We start from the raw sequence: 24,686 nt of genomic DNA on the forward strand, positions 1-24,686 counted from the left end.
AGAAATCAACCGATCCAGCCCACTTTAGGCCCAAATGACATAAGGCTATAAATACTTCTAATAGCCAAATACTTTGCAATAACACGATTACTCAGTGACCTCAGTATTAGTGGGAGTGATGGCACAGTGAAATGGTAATGAACATGCCTGAATAATGGATGGGGACATTTGAAATACACTTGCTGGGAAATGAGTATAAGTTTTCTTTCTTCCTAACTTTTTCATTGCAACCATGTTGTCAAACTCAAAAGAGTCTCATATTATTGTCTCCATGTTTTTCCCCCAAAATTAAGATGCACTTGGTAAGTAATTAAAAATGCTGAATGCCCAAGGAGACAAGCTGCCAGATTACTCATTCACCAAGCTCCCACAGATTTCTTAAGGAGTTAGAAATACAGTACAGAGAACTGTGATTTAACATACAGAGAAAATACAGTGACGGGCATAAATACAGTCCTGCCCTCTGCTGATCAAATTCCCAAATCTGCTTCAAACTCCAGTATAGCTCCAATGAAATAAGGGTGAGTGGCAGCTCATCATATTGCAGGGACGTATCTCTAGGCTCGACTGTTTCCCAAAAACCTCACAATTCAGCCGTAACAATTATTTCTTCTCTCCTCAGCAGTGACAGGGGCTCTTAAACCTGAAAAAACCCGGATGGCTCTTAACAATCATTTAACTTCCGAGTGCAGAACTAATGTGGGGTTTGGCATTGCTGTTGCCACTGGGATTTGAAGTGGCTGTCTTTACGTGAGCTATATGGAGCATCCGATGGTATTTGCTGTTTGGTGTTAAACCATCCTGCCAAAATAAAGTTTACTTTGTCTTTATTATTGTTTGTCTCTATTTCCATGGTTTCACGCACCTTCTTTAAAAGGGTTATGGCAGGGATCATTACAGAGACGTGCTGAACATCACATGCAGACCATGAGATGGATGACTCCCATCTCATGCAGCTCAACCTCCCCCAGAGCGGGTCTGTGATCCACCACCACCGCACAGGACTGATAATTCTGGGGTTATCTCGATCACGGGCGACCCCAGTCCCCACCAACGGCGTGGTCTCACCCCACGGCAGGACCCCCAAGGCACATCAGGGGCTGGATTCCCGGCGTGAGGAAGGAAACAAAGCTCAGGGCACCGATTACGCTGGATGTGCACTGCGAAAACAAAAAAAAATTGTGTTTTGTTGGGACTGAGGAAGGTGGGAGCCCAAACTTCACACCTGTGAAGAAAAACTGTGTGTGCAATTAGCTGTCACCTTTCTGCTCTCGCACAATTCATCCCCATATCCCACTTTGCCGCAGCCTGCCCTGTCCTGCCTGCCAAAACAACACGCGGGGAAGGCTGAGGTGTGGGAAGGCTGAGGTGCAGGCAGGCAGGGCCCGGCCCCACAGCACCAGGCAGGGACAAGGGGGCTCAGCTGTGGGTCTGGCACCTTGAATAGGGCTGCAAGTGCAGGGGGAGGTCAGGAATCCGAATAGTTACGCCATTCCCCCCTTTTCGCGATCAGAGCACGCTCCCCCAGCCCGTAGCTCCTGGGGATGGGGAGGGGCAGGATGCGGGCCTCCCTCCCCAGTGCCGTGCTGGGGCGCACTGGGCGGAGCAGGCGGGAGAGCGGGTAAAGGGGTGCTGCGCCCTCCGCCAGCCGCCAGGGGGCGGTACAATGGCGGCGCTACCGCAGAGCCTTCGGCGCCCATTGGCCGAGCGGGCGTGCGCGGCCGCCGCGGGGCGGGCCGGCGGGTGGCAGTGCGCAGGCGCGGCTGCCGTGTGGGACGGCCCTTCCCGGCTGCCTTAGCGGCCGGCTCATGGCGGCGGCGGCGCGGTGACGGGTGAGCGGCGAGCGGTGGGCCCCGGCCGGCCGCGCCTGCCCGGGGGGCCGCCTCGGGCTCCGGGGGGGTGTGGGGAGGCAGGGCGGAGCGGGAGGCGGGCGGCTGGCCCCCCTCAGCGACCTCGGCCGTGCGGCTGCTCCCCTCGGTGGGGTTTAGGCCCGTGTGGAGAGTGTGGGAGGGGTCAGGGCCCCCTCAGCCCCCGATGCTGCGCGGCCCATCTGCGTCCCAGGCCTCAACCCCCTCTGTCAGCATAGGGGACGGAAATAACAGCCTGCTCGTTCTGTTGGCGTGGTTACAGCCCCTCCGCTTTGCTCCCTTGTGCCCCCCCCCGGCTGTGGTGCACCCCCTCCTCTCCAGGCGTTGAGGCAGAAAGTCTCTTTCTCACGATGGCAGCACTCTCCCTGTATCCATACGCGTAGCATAACGTGCCCCAAGTGCATCATATCTGCCCCAGAATAGCTGCACTCCTACTGCGTAAGCTTTACTCCCCTGTGGCAGGTGGGAATTGCTGTAATGCCTTGTCCTCATCCTGTTCCCATATATGTTTCATTCCCTGTACCCATATATGTAATAATTTTCAGTGAATGCAACTTCCTCTATTTTCTTGCAGTGAACTTTGTTCTTCTGAGCCCTGGTTGCTCATATTTCACCGCAGGATGAAGTTGTTGGGTTTTTTTAATTTTTGCTGAGCTTGCCGCCTTTGGGGATTGTAATATAGTTGCTGTCTGCTGCATCTGAGACTTTTCACAGTTTTAAATGCAACAGTTATCTCCTATATGTTGGGCAGGTTCTCTCAAATAGAATATCTATTAAATCTGTGGGATCAAGATCTTGCTGATAAGTCTATAAGCTTTCACTGCAGACTGTTAATCAGTCATGTTTGATCCTGCAGTAAATTAAGAAGTTAAAGTTTTTGGGTGGCGATGGTGTAATCCAGGCCTATCAGAGACTAAATAATGAGCTTACAGGTTGTTCCACAGGTGACAGACCTCTCATTATATTAAAATTTTCTCCTGCTCATGTTAGATGCAGTATCAGACAAAGTGATACATTTCATGTCATGTTACTGATGTTGTTACCTAGCTAATTTTATATGTGTTTGTGTGCGTTATATATGTGTGTATGCGTATATAAGTTCTGTGTATTTGAGAGGCCTTTAAATATTATGGAAATAGTTAATAATACTCTGGCAAGTATATTTAGTATAAGAAAGCTATTCCTTTATGGTGATGCAAAAAACAGTGAAATTTAAGAAGATGATTGGAATGTTGGTATATTTGTGTGGATAGTTTTTAAGGTCAGCAGAGACAATAATTCCTTTGTGTTTGATTTGGAAGTCTTGAGGCTTGCGTGATACTTCATGTTGAATTTGTTTGTGAACCTCAAAATACCAGTGTGGACTACAGCATAACTTTGAAATTATGAATATCTAATGCTACGAACATAATTTTAGGTAGTTTCCAACATCTGTTAACGTTTGAACAGTATTCATTACCTTTCAAACAGTTACTTTTAAACAGCCTTACTGTAGTCATATGTATCTGCTACTAACCAGAAAAATGTTATTACTTTGAATTTTCTCTGGCTTTGAAAAAAAGATGTATAAAAATACGGTGTACAAACATATGCAAACTAGTAGCAAATAAGCCATGGACATAGGTTTGTTATGTCATCTGGATTTTTTGCTTTTGTCTTTTAGTTTTAATTTCAAGAGAAAAATGTCACTTTACGATGACTTGGGAGTTGAGACCAGCGATTCTAAAACAGAAGGCTGGTCCAAAAATTTCAAACTACTACAGTCTCAATTGCAGGTGAAGAAAGCAGCTCTCACACAAGCAAAGGTATAGTCCCTTTGTATTTTTGCGTTCTATTATTCAAACTTCTTTTGTGTTCAGAACATTGAGGAAAGTTTGTGATGTTAGAATACTGATTTGGGGAAGTTTTGCTGGGATCTGTCTGTAAGTTTGTAGCGAGGAGCCTAGCAAAACTGAGGTGGGAAAGGGCGAGATGCATGTTTCTTGAAGTCTGTTAGAGGGAGTCTTGCAAAATTAAAACTGAATGAAGAACTGATGTGTGTGCTGCAAGCCTCAGGTCTTTTAAATAGCAGAACCAAAAGCTGATGTTCAAATCTAACTTCAAAGATAATGAGATTAAGCTTTTTTTTTTAATTAAGGGTCATACTGTAATTGATAGTTGCCAGTACCGGCTGTTGGTCATTTTTGGCATTTTGCATCAGTTGTTATTTAAATGTTTGCATAATCTTATGCTTGCTATTTAAAAGGCTTTTGGTGCTAAAGTGCAAATCATTGTGCATTAGAAATTTTTGCAGAAAGTATTTCCAGTGTACATGAAAGGGAGAAGGAGTGCAAGCTAATTCCTTGAGCTTTAACTGTGACAGAGCCATTTTCTCTTTTTGTTGCTACAGTATTTCACCTTTTTTCTTTAAGCAGTGTTGATATTTTAGTTCAGACAGGGCACACGTGTGTTCTTTGTGGTGTGTAGGTCCCAGAGTGAGACTACTTAATTAAAACAGAAGTAGTAGCATAGATACCGTATACTTAAGTAGGCACAGCATTTTTTTGCTGGAGTTACTGCTGATTTATGCTGCTAAAATTGAGGGCAGGATTTAGTTGATAATTGGAACAACCTGCATGAATGAAATCTAAATGGCTACTATATTAGATATATTCTTTGTAACTGATATGCAGTGTATGTATAGGCTAATAGAAGGATAGAATAGGATTAGAAAATTCAGAGTTCAGAATAGATTTATCATATGATAGAATATGAAGAACAGTAGATCTTTGAATAAGTCTGAGCCCCTTCTTAAAAAAAACACACATTCGGTTCAAACTCATCTGAAGAGATTGTCTGAAGTTTTTAACGTGTGTTTCTGGTCCTAGTCCAAACCAAGGATCATTCACCTACTGCTGTATGTTCTAGTGCATGCACAAGCAAAGTCTGATCTCACTTGCTTAAAAAGAGGAAGGTATGCGCTGATTGCACTGATGCGTTCTTTGAAATATTACATCAGATCTGTATTCGTGTAGCAGCTCTTTAAACTTAGTTGGCCAGCATCTGTCTCAGAACTGAGTGGCTTTTGCCACCACTAAAACGTGACATAATTTTAGTTACCCATGTCATTGGGAAAGTTGAGAATTACTGTATGTTGATAAACTGAAGAGAAATGATACATTGAGCTTTGCATAGTGAAGAATTTGAGACAGTGGTTTTCCTTGTAGGAGAAAAAAATTGGCAATACCAGCTGCAGGTATATAGAGGAAGCTGCTTTTTAGAAAACTGTTTTGTTACCTTTTTTAGACATTTTGTGTTTTGGTGATTATTTTTTTTCAGAGTCAGCGAACAAAACAAACAACAGTCCTTGCTCCAGTGATTGACCTGAAACGAGGTAGCTCTTCTGATGAGAGACAGATTGTGGACACACCACCTCATGTAGCAGCTGGGTTAAAGGTAAGACCAAAGCAGCTAAGTCCAGCTGTTAACAAATATTTTGGAATTGGAATTCTTTGACTGCAATCTGTATTTTTATTTTTTATTTGTCTTTCCAGTGCTCAAAGTGATCATTTTTTGAAATTAATTTCCTCTGCTCAAAGGTTATTTAATTAATGAACGTTTCAACTTTATACAGACTTCCATGTGATAAAACATGGAATTATCAAGGTTAATGTGCAGTTAAAATAAAACAGTGTTCCTAGCGTATTTCTCCTGGACAGCTTCAAGAGTACTTTGCAAGACAGCAGTTAGGTCAGGTAAATAATGAATGCAATTGTAATTGCACCAGTGTTGCACCTGGACCTGTATAACAATCAACTTAAAAAATAAAAGAAAAGCCACCTAACCTTTTAAAATTGATTTCTTGTGTTAAGGAATCAAAAAACAAACCCTTCTCCCTGAAACTTTTTGAAAGGTGATGGTTCTGAAATAATTCTTTCAGATGAGAGCGGAACAGTATGTACACCTCTGTCAGTATTATATTAATAGCAGGTGATGAAAAAGACTGATGAGATTGTGTGGGAGGACCCCTTGCAGATGGGTTGCAACAGCAAGATATCATAATACTTCTAATAATGAATTAATGGGTTTTGAAAAGTTCTTGTCCACGTTGATTTGCTGCTGCTTTGGTTTTGGCAGAGGGAGTGGGTGGGGGTGATTCTTTCTTCATGGAAAAATTTGAGATCGTGAGAGGCTGTGACTGAAATGTTAGTTTTTAAGGAAAGCAAAGATTTCTTCTAGTACCTGTGGGCTTAGGACATTACCTGCCATTATAAAAGTCAGGAATTGAGTTTTGTGTCATTGAGAGTGAGAAGGAAGTGTTAAATTCTTGGTTTCCAACTGGATGTTGTTTTCAGAGCTCAGATGAAAAAACTCTTTTTCTTTTTTAAGGATCCTGTACCTAGTGGTTTTTCTGCGGGAGATGTGTTGATTCCTTTGGCAGATGAGTATGATCCCATGTTCCCAAATGACTATGAAAAAGTTGTAAAACGTCAAAGAGAGGAACGACAGAGGCAGCGTGAGCTGGAGAGGCAAAAGGAGATTGAAGAAAGAGAAAAGTAAGGCTTTTGTTTAAACTCATGACATATTGACAATTAGATAAAGAATAGAAATATCAATTTGTTTAGTTTTATCTCTCTAAACAGTTTCAGGGAAATACTTAAAGGTTTTGCGAAGAATACTGTATGCTTGTAGAAACAAGCGCAATGGTTTAATTAATATGTTTTAATGCTCTTGCTAAAATCGCCTAACAGTGTGAAAATTATAAGATTTATCATGTTCGCAGCCTCTTTGGCTCAAAGACTTGTCAAGTTTTTCTACATTTACTTTATTTCAATAGTAGCAACAGTATTTGGAGACTTCATGAATCATTATCAGACTTTGACCTTGCCGGTATTTTAGAGTATTTGTTGTCAGTATAACCTGACTACAGAAATACCTTTCAACACTCAATGTTAAACCATCCTTTCTGCTTTTAAATACTCCAAGCTGATACATGAATGCATTCAGTTTTAATGGTGTAGCTAGCACAGCCTCTGAGAGGCATAGTTGCGTTTTCTTTTTTAATATTATGCATTCAGTTTAAGTAAGTTAATTGTGTATTTATTACTCTTTTGTTTCTGCACAAAAGAAAATACTACGTATTTTTAATTACCTTAATGCCCTTTCCCTGGAATAAGAAATCTCTCTAATCATCTTAAAGAAGTTGAATGCAGATTCGGCATCCTATTGAAATAGGTGATAAAACATCTGCCAGCCAGGCAGTAAGATTATATTTGCTTATTTTAAGTGAAATTAATAAGCCAGCTTCATCATGGTATGAATCATCTAAGGTCTATGGAATTACAAGAGGGATATTCTGTTGCTCTGTTTAGATTGTGGAAATTAATTAATATTTCTAGTCATATGGACTTCTCTGTCTTCTCTCGGTTGTATCTTCATTGTTCTGGTGGAATGCCTGAGGCTCTGTCATACTTCAACTAGCATGCAGGATCTCTGAAATCTGGGCTGTCATTTCCACAGCTTAAGCATTGATTGCTATTTAGTCATGCTTGTAACTTGTATCTGGGCCAAGAGGGTAGTCTTTATATTAGAGAGAGGAAGTGAAAAATACGTAATACATTCAGATTTAAAATTGGGGAAACAATCTCAGCCAAACCTGCATCAGATGTATTCTTTGTGATAACCTGGGTGTTTGAACAGAGTGTACATTTGTTTTGGATTCACAGTGTAGAGATTCAGAAATTTTGCCTGGTTCCATAGTAGTGCTGTTTTTAGCATCTTGTAGCACAGTTTTGATGGTTGTGCTGGGAATGAGATCTGATTTATGCCTCCAGCTGTGCTCTTAACTTCTTGGGAAAAATTCTTTCTAAAGTATTAAAATGAGTAATTTCCTGATTGCAATAAGTAACAGTTGATGTGCAAACAATTCTTGAAGAGTTTCTCAGCTAAATGTTAAAAGTTTTAATAGACTTGCCCGAATCTTATTCTAGTTGCCAAGCTAGCTTCTCAATAATCTGATTATTTAAGCATGATGATTTTTTTTAATTGACCAAGTAAATTATATTACTCTATATAGCCCGTGATGGTGAATTTAGAAGGGATTCTGTTCAAAGCAGGGTGATTGATTAATGTCTCTGTTACGTTCCTATCGATTCCATCCAACACCTCTTCCATTGTAGTCATTCAGTCACTAGTCAGTTTGAACTAGATTTATTCAGATGTTTCTTCATTTCCATACATTCTCCTTGGCTGCCTTGCAAGTGGAAAATGATCTTGCTTTGGATCATATTATTTTACAAAAAATGTTCCATGAGGATAAAAGCAAAGAAATAAAAAGTAAAGGTGTTTACTTGCACCGTCATGGAAAACATTTATAAAATGCTAGTTGGGTGTAGCAGTATAATTCACACTGTAAAGGTGATATCACAAATTAAAGCAAAGAGTTAATTTTGATGGTTTCTTATCCTAACTTACTGTGTCTCCTAGAAGACGTAAAGACAGACATGAAGCCAGTGGATTTTCAAGAAGACCAGATCCAGATTCTGATGAAGATGAAGATTATGAAAGGGAGAGACGAAAAAGAAGTAAGGGAGCTGTTCAGTTTTTTGATGGGGAACAAGAACAAGAAGGGGCGGGATGGAATTCACAATCCTGTTCCATGGATTCTGTATTTCTGTTTTCTCAGCTGAGGATTAAACTGTTATTTCTGAGCCTTTTGAATAAACCTAGCATTTTATTACAACGTAACTGTTGTAATGCAGAAAACTTCTTTCCGTGGAAGGAGATGGCAGCTAAATTACTTGTGAAAATACCTCTTTTTATGTTAGTTTGTAGGTACCTGTTTTAAGTTTCTGCATGGTGTAGGTTCCAGGAAAGGGGTGAGGCATGAAGTAAAATCAGGCTGTGAGAAGCACTGTTGAGTTTTCACTATAAAAGCTTCCCATTCCTGCATTTATTGAATGACCTTGGAACTAGTTAGCAAAACGTGGATCTGTGTGATGAGCTATGTCTTTGCATAAACAAAATTAAACGTTAGTCTCTTTCAGAAACAAAGTTACAGTAAATTCAGGTCTGTTTTTATTTTAGAAAAGAAAAATTCTGATGGGACACTTAAAATATTTGCTCTGCCTTGGAAGTTTGGGACTACATTAGAATATTGCTCATTAAAATATGGAAGGGACTTTGTACTTTACTCTTACGAAAGTGTAGTTAATCCTGAACAGACTGTCTTTTTCATTTGGCTTAATTGCAGTTTTAGAACTGAAGATGTGTTTCACTGCAGTCTTTAATTTTGAAATCCTATGAAACATGTTTATGATAGACACCATATGTAGTACTTCACTGCAGTTTGATGTTGTCTCCCTTGATGTGCCTTTCATTCATTTCTAGTTTACCGCTATCGAAACTTCTCAGACTGCTCTCTTGCTACTTTTCTGTTCATAGTGATGTATGTTAAGAATTGGCTGGTGAGGAACCAGCAGCTGTGTTAAAATTCAGCGAAGCTATTCCGAAGCAGCAGAACCTAATCATACGAATGTGTTGTCTTCCTTTCTGCTCACAGGTATGGGAGGAGCTGCCATTGCACCACCCACTTCTCTTGTTGAGAAGGATAAAGAACGTAAGTACACCAAAATCCTGTTCTCTAAAACCTAACAGTGGTGTTTATTTCTCACTCAACCTTCTATTCAGTTAAGTTGTCCTGCTGCTCTTGCTATATGATTTCTTTGTGGCAGAAGAACTTGTACTAGTTCTTTGTTGATGGGGGGAAGTTGTGGGGAACGTGCGATACTACTGTGCTTCACATCTCTGTTCTAAAGGATTCTTTCTGTATTGCTAGAGAAGTGGTTTGGAAAGCTGGTCTGTTATAACCGTGTTCAGTTACTCATTTCTAACGTGAAAGAAGAAATGTTGCAGACAGGTTTCTCCGGGTAGACTAGAAACCTCCACAGCATGGAGGGGAAATTTTTCCATTACCCTTTGCTTTAGGAGGTACTTTATGAATATCTTTTCTGAAGGGGTTATATACTACGGACAGAATTTTTTAAGTTATCGAGGGATACAATATCTGCTGAAGAGATGTACGTACATGAGGGTTTCCCTCAGTGAAGATAGCTTGAAGATGGCAGTTGTCCACTAGATGGCATAACCTTGCTATAAGAACAAAACTATTCCCTTTTTTTGCATGTCTGACTGTCTTACATTTTAAAATTAAAATAATGAACAGCATGTTGTGTATGTCGTTAAAAAATAATAAGAAAAAAGAATCTTACGCACACGAACTTTCCTTTGGGAGTCCTGATGTTGGTTATGAGAAGATTCAAATAAAAAAAAAAGGAAGTTTGGTGGAGTAAGTGAATGATATAATAGTGAAAGCATTTGAAGTGTGTAAACATTAAAAACAGAAAGAGATTGTTTTGAGTAAATAATTAAGAGCAATTGAGCAGTGTCAAGGAAAAGTAAATATAGGCTGGAAATGGTAGAAATATCCTGAGGGGGAGAGCTTTCAAAATGTGACATGATCTCACAAGGAAGTCTTTGTACGTCTTGTTACTTGATGCTCAAAGCTAGGCTGGAAAAACCTGAGAAAATATTGCTGTAGCAGAAGTCCCATAGTCCAGTCCATCTGCTGTTTAAATAGGGATTTTTTTCCTCGTACGACATCCCCAATCTTCATGTCTGTCATTTTAGTTGGTAAGGTACAATACTAGTTCACAAGATAATAATCTAAAATAAAATCAGTCTAAAAGTCCATAAGTACATTCAAAAGTGTGTTCTGCATGTTTCCTTTAGTGTTCTGAAGGCTCTTCTTTTTTTACATTTTGCCATTTGACTTGTCAGTGGAAGGTAGTTTAATAATCTAATCAGTATGGCTGAGATATCTATATATAGATACACAGATATGTATGTCTCCATCCCCTAGGAAAAGTTGCAGTTCAGAAATTGTCAGTGAAATCTCTTAAGATTGTATAAATACTTTGCTTTGAGTTGCATTCATTCTTTGTAATAGGCTGATTTCTCTTTTGTATAAACGTACAGTGTATTTTTCTTTACAGTCCTCAGGCCCCGAGCTGTGTGCATTGATACATTTTTGTCATCTGTTCCTGATGAATGGGGGGCTTTTAAGTTTGCTTGCCCTCTGTCTGGATAAACTCATTGTAGTGCAGGTGGCCTCTTAAATGTTTATATTCTCCATTTGATAAGTAAGAGGTTGATAAATGAATTATAGACCTGTGGATACAAACTCGCTCGATATCCAATGAGGAAAATCCAGAATAACTCAACTCCAATCTTGTTTCTGAGAGAGAGAGAGGTGAGGGGACATTAAAACAGCACGTGCAACGGAAACATTCTTCTGATTTTTGATTTATGTGGAAGACTTTTTTTCATAGTTAGTATTAAAGCAGAAAAAAAAGTACAACTTGCAGGTAAAGAGCTGTCTGTAAATGAGTTAGATTGAAGGCATAGTACTCTAGTGTTCATAACAAATAGGTAGTTCATGCAAAGTATTTTATTGAAAAAGGAAATGTCTCCATTTTCTTCAGCTGTAGCTTCATTTCCATTTGAAGAGGAGTCGAGACCTCGGGCACCATCTTCCAAAGCAGCTATTCCTCCTCCAGTGTACGATGAGCCAGAAAGACCTCGCTCCCCCACGGGACCTAGCAACTCCTTCCTTGCTAACATGGGGTAAATGATTGACTTGTGCACATTTTGTGGAAAAAGGCATTAGAAGGTGGTGGAAACCAGAAGTTAAAATAGTTTGTCAGTAGAGAAGAACACAACCCATTGCATGTATGTGGTTAGTCTGAGTGCATATAGTCCTAACCTGCAGGATACAGAAAAAACCAGTGGATTTACTTGATCGAGAGAAATGCATTTGAGGTGGTTGCATTCAAGGCTGTGCTTTTAAGCGAGTTCTGAAGCCACACTCCAGTATAAAGTGTTTACGGCTTGTACAAGCCAAGCTAATGCAGTATACAGGAAAACACAGATGGCATGTTAGTTCCTCTAGGTTTGTTTTCCAGCTTTGTCTTAAATTTGCTACGTACCAGCGGGCCAATCGTTTCAGCTCTGCTTTGTTTGTTTGTTCACAAATTCAAAGCATATTTGCATGAATGTAGCAGCTGTGGCTGCAAATCTGTCCGTTTACTTTTCTGCCTTGGATTAGCATTGTGTGTAATGCTTGTGTTACTACTGTGGCAAGAAAATGAAGTCGAATTTATAGTTAAAAACAGCTTAGAGACCCCATTTGAAAGGTGCAGTGGTTAGCTATGGTCCTCTTATCAATTGCATTGGGTGTTGTGGAAATGCAGCCTCAGTGTAGTCAAAACTGTATCCAGGACGAACACAGTCATAAAAGTGTAGTTTACTACATTATTACACTGCATTTCCATTTTGGAGACAATTTTTTCATGCAGTTTTTTGATAGAAACACCTTTTTTTTTTTTTTTACATTGTCTAGAAAAAAGGATAACCAAAGCCAGTACTGTTGGACCAGTTCATGCATTGTTACCACCTCCAGTTAGCAATACCCTCGGACCTTCCCTTCATTGAAGGAAGTGCTAAAATACAACCTAACCTGCCTTACTTTGACCACACAATTGGCTACTGTTCATTCTGTGACAGTGTTTTAACCTTTCAGTATTACGTAGTCAGACTTCTTGGCCTTTTCTAATATGTCTTTGTATGTTTTGTATAGTATGCTTAGAAAATAGTCTTGTAGTCACTGATCCTGCATTTTCTGTGTAATCTTATATGCCTGTTGGTAAAATGGGGGTGACTGAGCATAGAATATTTACTGTGGTGTAAACTACTATACCATGGCTTGTCTTTTGTGTCTTGGCCTATCTAACTATGGTCTCCAAAGAAATGTTAACATGTGTAGATATATTTTGATTCTATCTATTCATTTATTTGGAATTTCAAAGCTTGTCAGTGGAGCTGCTTTTTATCAGGTACTTCAGAAAAAAAGGTACTTTTAAATAGGTTGCGGACTTTATTGCCTCAATACATTCTTGAAAATTCAGAAAGATGAGGCATGTTTAAATTAATACTGAGGATATCCAGATTGGTTATAGGAAGGGCTAGTAAAACCATGTACTCTGGAGCTTATGCCAGCTTTGAACTAGTAGATAGTGGAATGCGATCTAATGTGGCAAGTAGGTATTCTACATCTGCCTTTTCTCTCAAGCTTTTGATACCAGCCACTGACAAAGACAAGAAACTGGACTAAATTAGACCTTGGTCTAATCTGTTTTGTGATTCACTGTCAGCAAGCTGATCTGCTGAAAGGTGTCGCTGCCCATGGCAGAGGGGTTGGATTTAGCTGATCTTTAAAGGTTTCTTCCAACCCAAACCATTTTGTAGAGTGTATGATGCTGACTTGCGCTGCTAATGGAAGTTGGGTTGTATTCGTAAAAGTATGAACAATATTATTTAGTCAACTTCTCTGACAACTCTCCTATCTGTAATTCAGGAGTCACGCTTTTCATCTTCACGGGCTGCTGTGAAATTGCTAGATTGTAAAGTCATGTAGAAGCTCTTAAGCTTTCAGTCTCTGTGTAATGAGATTTTAGGAGGTTGAGTATTTGAGCACTCAGGAGAAATGCGATGTTAATGTTTTGTGTAAGAAACCTTTACTAACTGATGCTTTTTCTCTTTGCAGAGGGACAGTGGCTCATAAAATCATGCAGAAGTATGGTTTCAGAGAGGGCCAGGGGCTGGGAAAGCATGAACAGGGGCTGAGCACAGCACTGTCAGTAGAGAAAACAAGCAAGAGGGGTGGCAAGATCATTGTTGGTGATTCTGCAGAGAAAGGTAATTTTGTCTTACGCCAATAAGTTTGTGAAACATGGTCGGAGAAAAAGAATAGTTCAGGCTCAGTGGAAGCTCCTGGAATTTTTGTTTACCATCTGTCCTTGCAGAAAATAGAGTTGGAAGAATGACTCCTGTTCCTTCTTGTGAAAATTTTTCTTTTTTTATCTTTTTTTTAAAGTGGTCCTCTATTAATTATTTCGGCTCATCCTCCCCTTCCTCCATCAGTTGTCCTCCTTTAGTGTTTGGAAGCCTTTTCAAGGGGTGATCTGCTCTGGTCCTGCTGGCTTTCTCCCTGTCACGTGCTTTAGATATTGTTCTCTTTTCCCTGCTGTTTGATCTAGAGACAACATCTAGGCTTACTAGAACAGCACCTCTGCCTGAGCACAAGTGTTAGAAGTCAGGAGATCTGATTTTTAGTTCTTAGGGGATCTGATACAATTCTGAACCTACGAATGATTTCACTCAAAGAAACAGTATGTTGTCAGTGTTCTAGCTTAATTCACATTCTGTAGCAGTGATTTTTTTCTGCTTATTGTCCTTCCAAATAGCTACGAGTTCTGAATTCCTCACCAATGTGAAACTACATTTTGTGGCTTTTATTCTATTGTTTGATAACAGTAAGATGCTGATAGAAGCCCCCATATAAGGTTTAAATGAGCTTTAATCTTAAATTATTCCATGATTCACTGTTCTGTTTTCATAACAGAAACGGGCAAGAAAGCGGATTCTAACCCCTTGACTGAGATACTGAAATGCCCAACTAAAGTGGTCTTACTAAGGGTAAGTCGGGAGTAAGGGCACATGTCTTGGTATTTGCAGCATACCTGAGTGGTTGAAATGTTTAAACCTGTGTTCCTGTTACAATGACTGTACGATTCGAACGGTTCTGGCCTACAACCACATGGTGCTTTGTGTTGTGGAGAAAATATGTGTCTTCCTGAGGTACAAGTTGTGACTGTAAATCAACGCTGCTTTAGATTATGCAGTTACCTTGTCTAAGTACTAGGGAACTGTCTCTTCCTGTGGCTCTTGGCTGGTAAACAGAACCTTAAAGTATTTGTGGTCACAGTTGCATGCATCCGTGATTTGTCTACATAATCATCTGTACAGACTACATCCAGTGAGTTGGGTTTATTCTTTTAACTTTCAGAACATGGTAGGTGCTGGGGAGGTGGACGAAGATCTAGAAGTTGAAACTAAGGAGGAATGCGAGAAATATGGCAAGGTTGGGAAATGTGTCATCTTTGAGGTAAGAGATAATCTGTCTCTCTTTTTGGCTGCTCTGAAAGCAAACTGGGCACTTGTCCATCACGACTGGCCTGTTACTGCCTAAGAGAAGGGGCATAGATTAGAAGATCTCACAGGGTCCTTTGCTGTATTGTGATTCTGGATTTTCCATAGCTGAAAGATACAAACTTTTAATGTCAGAAACTGAGTAAAAAGTCTCTGGGTATTGTGCTTTTGGAACCTTTTTACTGTGTTCTCTTCACTACTTCTGTGAAGAACAGCAATTTAAACCAGTGTTTTTGCTACTGTTCTAATTACTTCTGGGTTTTGGGTTTTTTGTTTTGTTTCAGATTCCTGGTGCCCCTGATGATGAAGCTGTAAGAATATTTTTAGAGTTTGAACGGGTTGAATCTGCCATCAAAGGTAGGATTGTAAATTGTGTCCTGTGAACCTCAGAGTTAACTTCTGTAGAGGGATTAAACAGTCTCACTGCTTAGACTGTTCAGCTAAAGAAATGTTTATTTTATTAAATTGCTGCTTGCTGACCTGTTCTTGGTTTCCGTTCCAGCTGTTGTGGATCTAAATGGAAGATACTTTGGAGGCAGAGTCGTGAAGGCTTGTTTCTACAACCTGGACAAGTTCAGAGTCCTGGATCTGGCAGAGCAAGTTTGATTTTAAAAATCTAGCTCAAGGTGTCACTGTTTTGGCAATCATGTTTTCAGCGGTAGGCTGGGAATAAAGAAGAGAAAAGTAGCTTTCCTAGCAAACTGGAAACAAGCCTCATTGAATGGATTTTTCGCATTCGTTGTGACTTAACATTTTTTGTAATATAAAGCCCTTTGAAAGTAAGATTCACGTCTGTGTGTTTTTGAATTGCACAATTCTGCTTATTGCTCTGGGGATCCTGTTTTTTTTGAGCTTTCAGATGACTTCCTTCTTTTGAAAACCCACTGCTGAGGAGATGCTTTATCTGTAGTCCTGCTTTCCTTGTTCTGGTGCTTCATCGTGGAGTCCCCGTGCTGCATCCACAATAAGTGGGAAGCTTTGGAAAAGGACTGTGTGCTATCATGCTTCTCTTCCCTGATGGTATCTCTCAGAGTTACAGCCTTGCTCTCGTAAGTCCTCGCCTGCACGCCAGAGTGATTTGGGGTCGTTGGACAGTTGGCAGCTAGTTTGTTCTCTCCTGACTCCAGGACAATACTTTCCATGCCAGAATGGAGACTGCAGTAACAAGGAATGAGTCTTTCTTCCCAAATCCAAAGAAAATACATGTTTAACCCAGGGAAATGGAAGGAGGAAAGAATTTAAAAAGCTTAGCCTTTTGAATCGGAATGAGTGGACTGTTAGCAGGAGCTCTGTGCTGCCAGGCAGTCTTTGCTAGAAGTATCCAGGGTTAACTGATTACAGGTCATTATTGAAATGCTATAGGTAGAACTGAGGGAAACTCATTCTTGTATCTGGCCAGCTATCAGATTCTCACTTCCTCTAATAGCACATGTAAGTAACTAACTTTTTGTTTAATTGATTCAAACCTGGCATTTGGTCTCTCTATTTCTCTATTTGAGGTCAAATAACATCAGGGTTAGGCTTTTTGTTTTTTGAGCAGGAGTGCCAAGTAGGAAGCGATGGAAGAAAATTCTTATATGAAAATCTGAAGAGTTGACAAACTAAACTACTAAATACTACAACTCTTGGTTTTTTTTAATCCAGTGTGAAATAACGCATAGCACTCTGCTCCTGGTTCTATGTTTGCTTTTTGTTTGGGAACAGTATGTTGCAAAGAGTTGGCAAGAGGTGGCTATGCAATGATGGCAGTTGTCTCTGCTCCATTGCACCTAGAATTGTGCAGATACTGAAATGGAAGTGAGCTCTGAGGGCATTTTAGCTGTGTGAAAGCTGATGCTGGATGTCTTTTTCCTGTTATACACATGTATTGGGGGGTGGGGGTATAGACCTGTAGTTGATCAACGCTGTGAATATCTGCAGTTATTCCCCTTTTATTAAGTTTTGGCTGCAGATCTATATGACAAACCCTTGGTCTTGTGTTTCGCTTATTTTGTCTGCTTGTGTTCCACCAACCTCTGTACAAACATTTGCTTGTAAAACAGAAAACAATTTTTAAAAAAACTTGTATTTTACCTACTGTGTGTTGGCTTCCTTACTGTCCTCTTCTCTTGCACAAGGCCTTCCCACAGAGCAGTCACTTCTACACCACGTGTGCTGCTGTTGGCAATCACTGTAATCCACCATTAGAAAACCTCACTACAGCAGAGGTGACTAACCGGCCTGACTAATACTAAAACCACAGGACTTGGGGCAATAACAGAATCCAAATTCTGTTACTGGCTCTGCTGTTAGTTTTCTGTTTGACCCTGAGCAACACTTAAAAGCCTTTTTTTTTAAAGCCTAATATGAATTAGCATAGATTTGCTTGTAAGAGTCAAATAATTTGAGAGGCATGCTGTAGAAGGTTAAGCTCTGATAACTGAGATAGTATGATCTGAACTTAGCTGGAAATATGACTTAGCTTTAAGCAACATCATTTATTTATGGCTCTTATTTCAGCCAAATACCTCTGTTCTGAGTGACTAGCTGTGTTGCCTGAGGTATACGGGCTGTTCTTTGTGTCTTCTAACCAGCTGTTCTGCTGTTTTCTCTGTAATACCAGCTTCTGAGCTTCCAGTTTGAGTTGGAGGTCTTCTGTTTGCTGAGAATTGCTTTACTGGCAAGTTTTGAACCATTTAGTTCTAAAAATCCTTACTGTGGTTGAAGAATTATGAGTAGAGTTTACCCCTGGAAAGGTAGGGGAGAGGACTTGTTCATTTAGTGTTTTGTGTAGGAGATTGATGCTATAAATAAAGTATTTTTCTGATGCATGGGGTCACTGAGACAGCATAAGTATACCTCCTTCTGAAGTGGTAGCAGACCTTAATTTCATCTCTGTGTGGGTGCTCGCTTTGGTGGGTGCTGTACAAATACGTGATGTTGGAGCCTGGTTTGTAAGCAGTTGTCCTTTGGGTGCTGCCACAGTAAATGCAAACTCGTATGCAGATATGGAAACCTGAAAAGGATCAGACGTGCTGACTGAGGTCTTTAGTCAGACCTCACTTGTCACACATAATGTAGTTAGGAGGAAGCGTTTTTTTTGCAAATGCACATTCTTCCATTTAGCCTGTGTTGATGTGTTGGCTCAGCCTTTCCCAGGTATGACTGTTCTGCATGCCTTTAAAAATTCGGTTCTGAATTTGCTTCTCTACTTCCTATCTCCTGTGGAATCTTGTTAGTGACTTAGTTCTATTTCTAGTAGTTTCTCAGTTTAACACCTCCAGTTCTTCCTGCTTACACATCCTTTTTTTTATCTTCCATGATTCATCAGCACCCTCTCAGAAGGCTCAGCAGCACTTTATTTGGAGTTCTTCATTGCAGCTACAGAGTTTTACTTGTTTGTTTGTCTTTGCATAGTTGAAATTGTGCACCCACCTTTTTCTGTAAAGTACGTACTTGTAACTGGTCTGAAGCAATATTTTTGTTTCTCTTTTCATGTGGTGCCTTCTGATTTTACAGAAAATTAAGAGGATGGTGGCCTGTTACGATACATTTGCCTTATTGGCAATACAGTATTGGTTATACCACTTTAGATGAAGCGTTTGGTATTTGTATTGGGTTTGCATGACAAGGTTTTGGTAGCAGGGGTCTGTGGGGGTGAGAAGCTGCTAGAAGCTTCCCCTATGTTTGATAGAGCCAATGCCACCGGCTCCAAGATGGACCTGCTGCTGGCCAAGGCCGAGCCCATCAGCGACGGTGGTAGTGCCTCTGGGATAACAGACTTAGGAAGGGGGGAAAAAAACTGTGCAACTGCAACTGAAGAGAGGAGTGAGAATACATGAGAGAAACAACTCTGCAGACACCAAGGTTGGGGAAGAAGGAGGGGGAGGAGAGGCTCCAGGCGCCGGAGCAGAGATTCTCCTGCAGCCCGTGGTGAAGACCATGGTGAAGCAGGCTGTCTTCCTGCAGCCCATGGAGGTCCACGGTGGAGCAGATATCCACCTGCAGCCCATGGAGGACCCCACGCCGGACCAGGTGGATGCCTGAAGGAGGCTGTGACCCTGTGGGAAGCCCATGCTGGAGCAGGCTCGTGGTAGGACCTGTGGAGAGAGGAGCCCACACTGGACAGGTTTGCTGGCAGGACTTGTGGGGGACCCACGCTGGAGCAGTCCATTCCTGAAGGACAGCACCCTGTGGAAGGGACCTATGCTGGAGCAATTAGTGACAAAGTGCAGCCCCTGGGAAAGACCCATGTTGGAGAAGTTCATGGAGAACCGTCTCCCATGGGAGGGACCCCACAATGGAGCAGGGGAAGAGTGTGAGGAGGGAGCGGCAGAGACAATGTGTGATGAACTGACCGCAACCCCCATTCCCTGTTCCCCATCCCCCTGCGCCGCTTGGGGGGAGGAGGTAGAGTATTTGGGAGTGGAGTTGAGCCCAGGAAGAAGGGAGGAGTGGGGGGAAGGTGTTTTTTATTTGGTTTTATTTCTCATTATCCTAATCCGCTTGATTTGATTGGTAATAAACTAAACTAATTTCCCCAAGTTGAGTCTGTTTTGCCTGTGACGGTAACTGGTGAGTGATCTCTCTGTCCTTATCTCGACCCACGAGCCTTTCGATATATTTTCTCTCCCCTGTCCAGCTGAGGAAGGGGAGTGATAGAGCGGCTTCAGTGGGCCTGGCATCTAGCATCTAGCCAGGGTCAACCCCAGGGTCAACCCACCACAGTATTTTTTAGGCCTGATTTCCTAAAGTTAAGCTTTAATTCCATGTTTTAAGTACTTGTGTAAATACTCTGAATAACTCTGAATAACTGAATCTCCTCTCAGGCTAGGTATAAACTGGTCATCACCTCTGGGAATCTAGATTAGATGCCTACTTAAGGGAGATTTGGCAGTGTCCTGAAGCTAACAGCAAGCTGAGAGGGACGTGTAGGACGTGTCAGCCTGGAGCTGAACGAGGTGTCCCTAGTTCATTATCAGCCCTGAAGTCTTAAGAACAGGGATTTGCATAGTGGCATAACCGTGGCATAACCTTTTGCTGCCTTGTTCTCTTCCTAATTTGTAACACTGGGGGCTATTTTAACAGTAGGGAAGTATTGACTTGATGCTCTCATGATTGTTCTAACCCCATTGTTTCATTCCTGAGTGATAACAGCTATTTCAGAGCCCATCGTTATGTACGTAGGTTATGATTGTATTTTCTTATGTGCACTCTTCTGCGCTTAATCTATGTTGAATTTCAGCTGTTGCTTTATCACTTGCCTGCTCCGTGTCAGACTAAAGAAATCTGATGAGATGAGCTCACAGGGAACACTTTTAACATTGCTATCGTCAAAATCTAAGCTTGCTTTGCCAATATTATATGAAAGGTGAGAGTTGTTGCCCCAAAGAACTTGCTGTCTGAATAGCCATATGGAGAGGGAGGGAGGCGGGTACAAAAAGTGTCTTGCCTGAGGTTGTGCAGAAGGTTGATTGGAGAGTTGGGATTACATCCTATTGCCCCATACTTGCAACTATGCAACCAAAACCCACATACCTTATGGAGCTGCTTTTTATTTTAACAACAGAAAAAGGTAAGTGCTCTTAGCCTTGAACTTTGGATTCTGAAGCAAGTTCAGCTGAGGAGAAGGAGGTGTAATTTGTGTGCTGCTGTCTTTATGAGGAGGATCTTATGGGAGACAATGTTTGAAAGCCTTACGGAAGTCCATGTAGACAATATCCGCTGCTCTCCCCTTGTCTACCAGGCCAGTCATTTCATCGTAGAAGGTTATCAAGTTGGTGAAGCATGACTTCTCCTTGATGAATCCATGCTGACTACTACTGGTGACTTTCTTGTCATTCATGAAAACAGTTTCCAGGATTAGCTGCTTCAGAATCTTAGAAATAAATTAAAATTCTCTAAAAACTGGAAAAGAGCGAGAGCATCCATACAGCTGAGGGCCACTTTCAGATGCATCTGGCATTGATAATGTGTTCCTGGCTGGCTACAAGACTATAACCCTGTTCCTTTTCCCAATAAAGAAGGAGCTGCTTGTGATTGTGGAGAACTTACCATGGTGCTTACAAGCACTTTCCGTACCAGTAACTGCAGTACTATGTGGTAATGATTGACTCTGTACGAGAACTCATGCCTTTAGGTGATGAGGTAGTTGTCTTTAAAAGAGGAATAGGGATTGATTGTGTCAGCAGTGCACTGTCTGTTAATTTGCGGTCAGCTGGGCGATGAGAGTATCCAGCCTGTCTGCAGCTGAAGGGTTTATTTGCTACTTTGAAAACTCCTGTGTTTTTTCAGGTGCTCTGTGGATTTCTAAACCTTATATTTGCCTTTTAATATGGAAGGGAGACCCTTCAGGAGAGGCAGGCATCGTGATGGGTTGTCACACCACCACTTTGAGATCCACTCACTGGCCAAACTGTGCCAGATGAAAGAATTGAGCTTTTGTGACATTCTGGATCTCTCAGACAGGAGATTTGGCTTTCTGCTCTGCTGAGCTGCAGAAGAGGTGGGTTCTTCATAGACGGATTTGAGAGTAGCGCCAGGGTTTGGGAATTTTTTTGGTGTGTCCTATAGGCAAGACTTCTAATAAAGGACTTCCCTCTTGCCCTGTGGTGCTGAAGATTTTATTCTAGCTGCATAGCAGTTAAAAGAGCAATCCCAGAGCCTTTATCTTCCGCTCAGGTTGGCTTATGTGAAACTTCTCATGTCCTCAGGGCCTGCCCTCTCATTTGAAACCCTCCATGGACTTTCAGAAATGTGACGGCTTTGAGTTAGTGCTAGACTAAACCCATCGACAGGGAGGCACTGATGGGCAGCAGGTGAATGACTCCTTGCAGCATGTTCCTCCAGAGTATGATGGAGACTACAAGACAGCAGAAATACAGAGTGGTCCTTGCATCTGCTCTGTGAATAGAGGCTTTTGCTGTCCAGGACTCCAGCACTGGTTCCTCTTGAATCCCATACACAAGATCCAGACCTTTTTGGGAGAGCTTATCTTAAAACATGAATATTCTGTGTCGATTCATATTGCGGGACCACTCATGGGCAAGCCTGGTGCTGTGTGACCGTGGAAGAACAAAGCAATTCCTGAAGAACATTGCTCACACACCACCACCGACTTCTGGTTATGGCTGTAGAAGGGACTTTTGTGAAGTCCAGCTGGAGATGATCAGGCAGCTCCTGGAAGGACACATGATACTTGACTGGGTGTTTGATATGTGAGCCCCATCTCTGCCCTCCTTTGGCCCAAAACTGCATTTCAGGCAGGTGTTTTTCACCTGTGATGTAGTTTAGTGAATAAACACACCTGCTTTTCTTTTTTCTGAATGGTGGCTTGCTGTGGTGTTCTGGAGAAGCAATTTGAGCTAAGGAGGTAGGAGTGCTGGTGCTCAGAGTAGTGGATAAGAGACGTTTGTGGGTATTTTGAGGTGTTGGTTGATTGAATAACTGGTCTGCGTGTGAGAGGAGACAGATCTCGTGGGAAGGCTCTCATCTGTGCCTCTTACACATTTGCAGAGTGAGCTTGAAAATGAACCTTTTCCTCAAAGGACTGCAGTGACATTTTATGCAGCATAAAGCATGATAGGATTTTTCAAGGATGGAAAAACTGGAGATTATATGAGTTGCTTATAATGTCAGCCAGCTCCAGAACCTACAGGTCTTAACACCTGGGCAGCTCTAGGTGTCATCGTAGATACTCATGTCTTGTGTCAAGAGCAACAAATGAGTAGCCGCTCCTTTCCCCTCACGGAAGGATCTGTGAACTCTGAAACTTTCATTAAATGAGCATTTAGGATGGTAATATCATCTTTTGCTTTCTTTAGGCCAATGGGTTAGATGTGCTGTTTGCCTTGAATGTCCAGGGTGATTTTATCTCCTATTTACTGCAAAAAAATCTTTTGTGTCACTCGAGATGCAACTCAGCACATTAGTGGCAAGGAGGAGAAAATGCAGTAAAGTCTGCAGGACTTTAAACTGCTGGAAAAAAAGGTGGGCAAACCTGAAGTCTTCCACTTTTATGTTTCTCAAAAGAGAGAAACAGATGACAAAGTCTCTGTCCTTATGCCCATGCTTGATAGCTTACCCAGAATTATGCAGTAGCTGACAATAAACACAAAAGTGATCCTGTAGCGAGTTGTGCTCCTTTAGTGATCTTGCCGTCTGTCTGTCTCAGGTGGGGCTGGGCGTTGCTCGTGGCTTTCTGTACAGAGGAGCAAACCCACAGCTTTCCGTATCAGCAAGCAAAGCCCTAATGAATGGGGGGGAAAAGGGCCTTTGAGGTGGAACAGCCGCAATGGAAGAGCGGAGACATGAAAGCCAAAGAAAACATTGCTGTTAGTTGGAGAACGGATAGCATGCACGCTTCTGCAGATTTTTCCTCTTGTATCTATGTTCTCTGATTTCTGATCCCTGCTGAGCTCATGATTGCAGCTTTATGGCATTTCCTTTCCTTTTCTTTTTAGCATCAGGAAATAGGGAAATCCCAAAGCAGGAGGATTCGTGCTGCATTTCATTCTAATTAGTATAGAAATGTAAGAGCGCAGCCTTATGTCTTACATCCAAACAGTGTTAGCACATCCTAAGCTTTCAGCGCCATAGATGTGGGCAGCAGGGGATGGGGCACCGAAGCTCTGCTCCTACCCAACCCAGCCTCAGCTATATGGAAAACAGGATCTTTCCCAGGAAGATGACTAACCCTTCCCTTTTTTTCTCTCCTGCTTCTTATTCCTCCTGTAGGAAGAATGTGGTTTTTTCCAAAGCAGTTTTTAAGCATCTTACCACTTCATAGCGCTTAAGTTGTTTTTCCTCTCCCAATCTCTAAGGTGTGATCTCTAGCCTCCCCTTGAGAGCATGCAGCAAGTCAACAGCTCAGGAATCCATGTGGTCCTGCCAAGACAAAGGTCTCCAGCTCATCACAGATTTCTCCACCTTTTGCCGCGGGCAGAAAGCTGGGTAGCTTTTTGGGACTTTGCTGCTTTGAACTTGTAAAACTTGTATAGCAACTGTGAACCAAAACTCAAATGATACTCTAGCAAAACACACAAAGCTCCTCCAGCACCAGCTCCTCTTGTGAGGATGGGAAGAGAAAACTGGTGGGGTTTGTGTCACTTGAGGAAAATGCCGGGATTCTGCAATTACAGTGATGCAGAGTTGTCACTGGGAGAGGATATGGGCCGGAGTGATTCCCGATGACTTGTCTTCCCTCTTTGTAGGACAGGGTGATGCACTCATCCGGCAAAATTTAAAGACCTTTCTGGGGAAGTAATCATATGGCAATGAAGTATACTCACTCCAGGATTCAGGTGTTTGCTTCAAGCACAAATTCAAGAGGAAGACCCAGCAGCACGCAGCCCGTCTCCCTGTACCGCACCAGTTAAAGCTCTGCACACCATCCTACATAACACAACGCAGTTGCTCCCACAGATGCTGTCCCAGAAGTATCACATTCACCTGGAAGGGCTCAGCTCTTCTGAGGAAATCGGGAATTTAGGGCTAATAAGGAAATCAAGTAAGTCCTGAAAATATCTCCAGCCATCACAGTGCTATTCATGTATTTTCCTCCCCCTTTCTTCGCTTTGCTTTATACCTGATCATTTCAAAGTGGTTTGCTTAGTTTTATTTCTATCTAGCAGATTGCTTTCTTCATGGGTAAAGCCTGATGGTCTTTGTTTTTCCTGCAGCGCTTTGGCAGGCAAGACTGGGGAACATAAAAGCCAGGAAGCTTGAGTCTACTATCAGTTTTTATGCTAAAAA

General features: G+C 41.7%; 1 protein-coding gene across 2 annotated transcripts; it reads left to right on the forward strand.

Moving 5' to 3' along the window:
* Nucleotides 1-1,803: 1,803 nt before the first annotated feature.
* Nucleotides 1,804-17,197, forward strand: RBM17 (RNA binding motif protein 17). 2 transcript variants are annotated; one of them, XM_059816473.1, is made up of 12 exons: nt 1,804-1,832; nt 3,532-3,673; nt 5,187-5,303; nt 6,237-6,403; nt 8,334-8,431; nt 9,409-9,465; nt 11,390-11,531; nt 13,510-13,661; nt 14,368-14,441; nt 14,812-14,910; nt 15,239-15,311; nt 15,457-17,197. In XM_059816473.1, exons 2-12 carry the CDS (start codon nt 3,551-3,553, stop codon nt 15,558-15,560), a joined length of 1,206 nt encoding a protein of 401 aa, XP_059672456.1. In that variant the 5' UTR covers nt 1,804-1,832; nt 3,532-3,550; the 3' UTR covers nt 15,561-17,197. The 2 variants fall into 2 exon arrangements, with proteins under 2 accessions (XP_059672456.1, XP_059672457.1); XM_059816474.1 differs by having other exon boundaries at nt 8,337-8,431.
* Nucleotides 17,198-24,686: the final 7,489 nt, after the last annotated feature.

The sequence above is a fragment of the Gavia stellata genome, chromosome 4 (assembly GCF_030936135.1).
Source record: "Gavia stellata isolate bGavSte3 chromosome 4, bGavSte3.hap2, whole genome shotgun sequence".
In the NCBI taxonomy this organism is placed as follows: Eukaryota; Metazoa; Chordata; class Aves; order Gaviiformes; family Gaviidae; genus Gavia; species Gavia stellata.

Bases quoted from the DNA above. Each gene is read 5' to 3' on its own strand.
- RBM17 (XM_059816473.1), top strand. From the start codon at position 3,551: ATGTCACTTTACGATGACTTGGGAGTTGAGACCAGCGATTCTAAAACA. The intron at 5,304-6,236 runs GTAAGACCAAAG...TTCTTTTTTAAG, and splicing joins ATGTAGCAGCTGGGTTAAAG to GATCCTGTACCTAGTGGTTT. The intron at 11,532-13,509 runs GTAAATGATTGA...TTCTCTTTGCAG, and splicing joins TCCTTCCTTGCTAACATGGG to AGGGACAGTGGCTCATAAAA.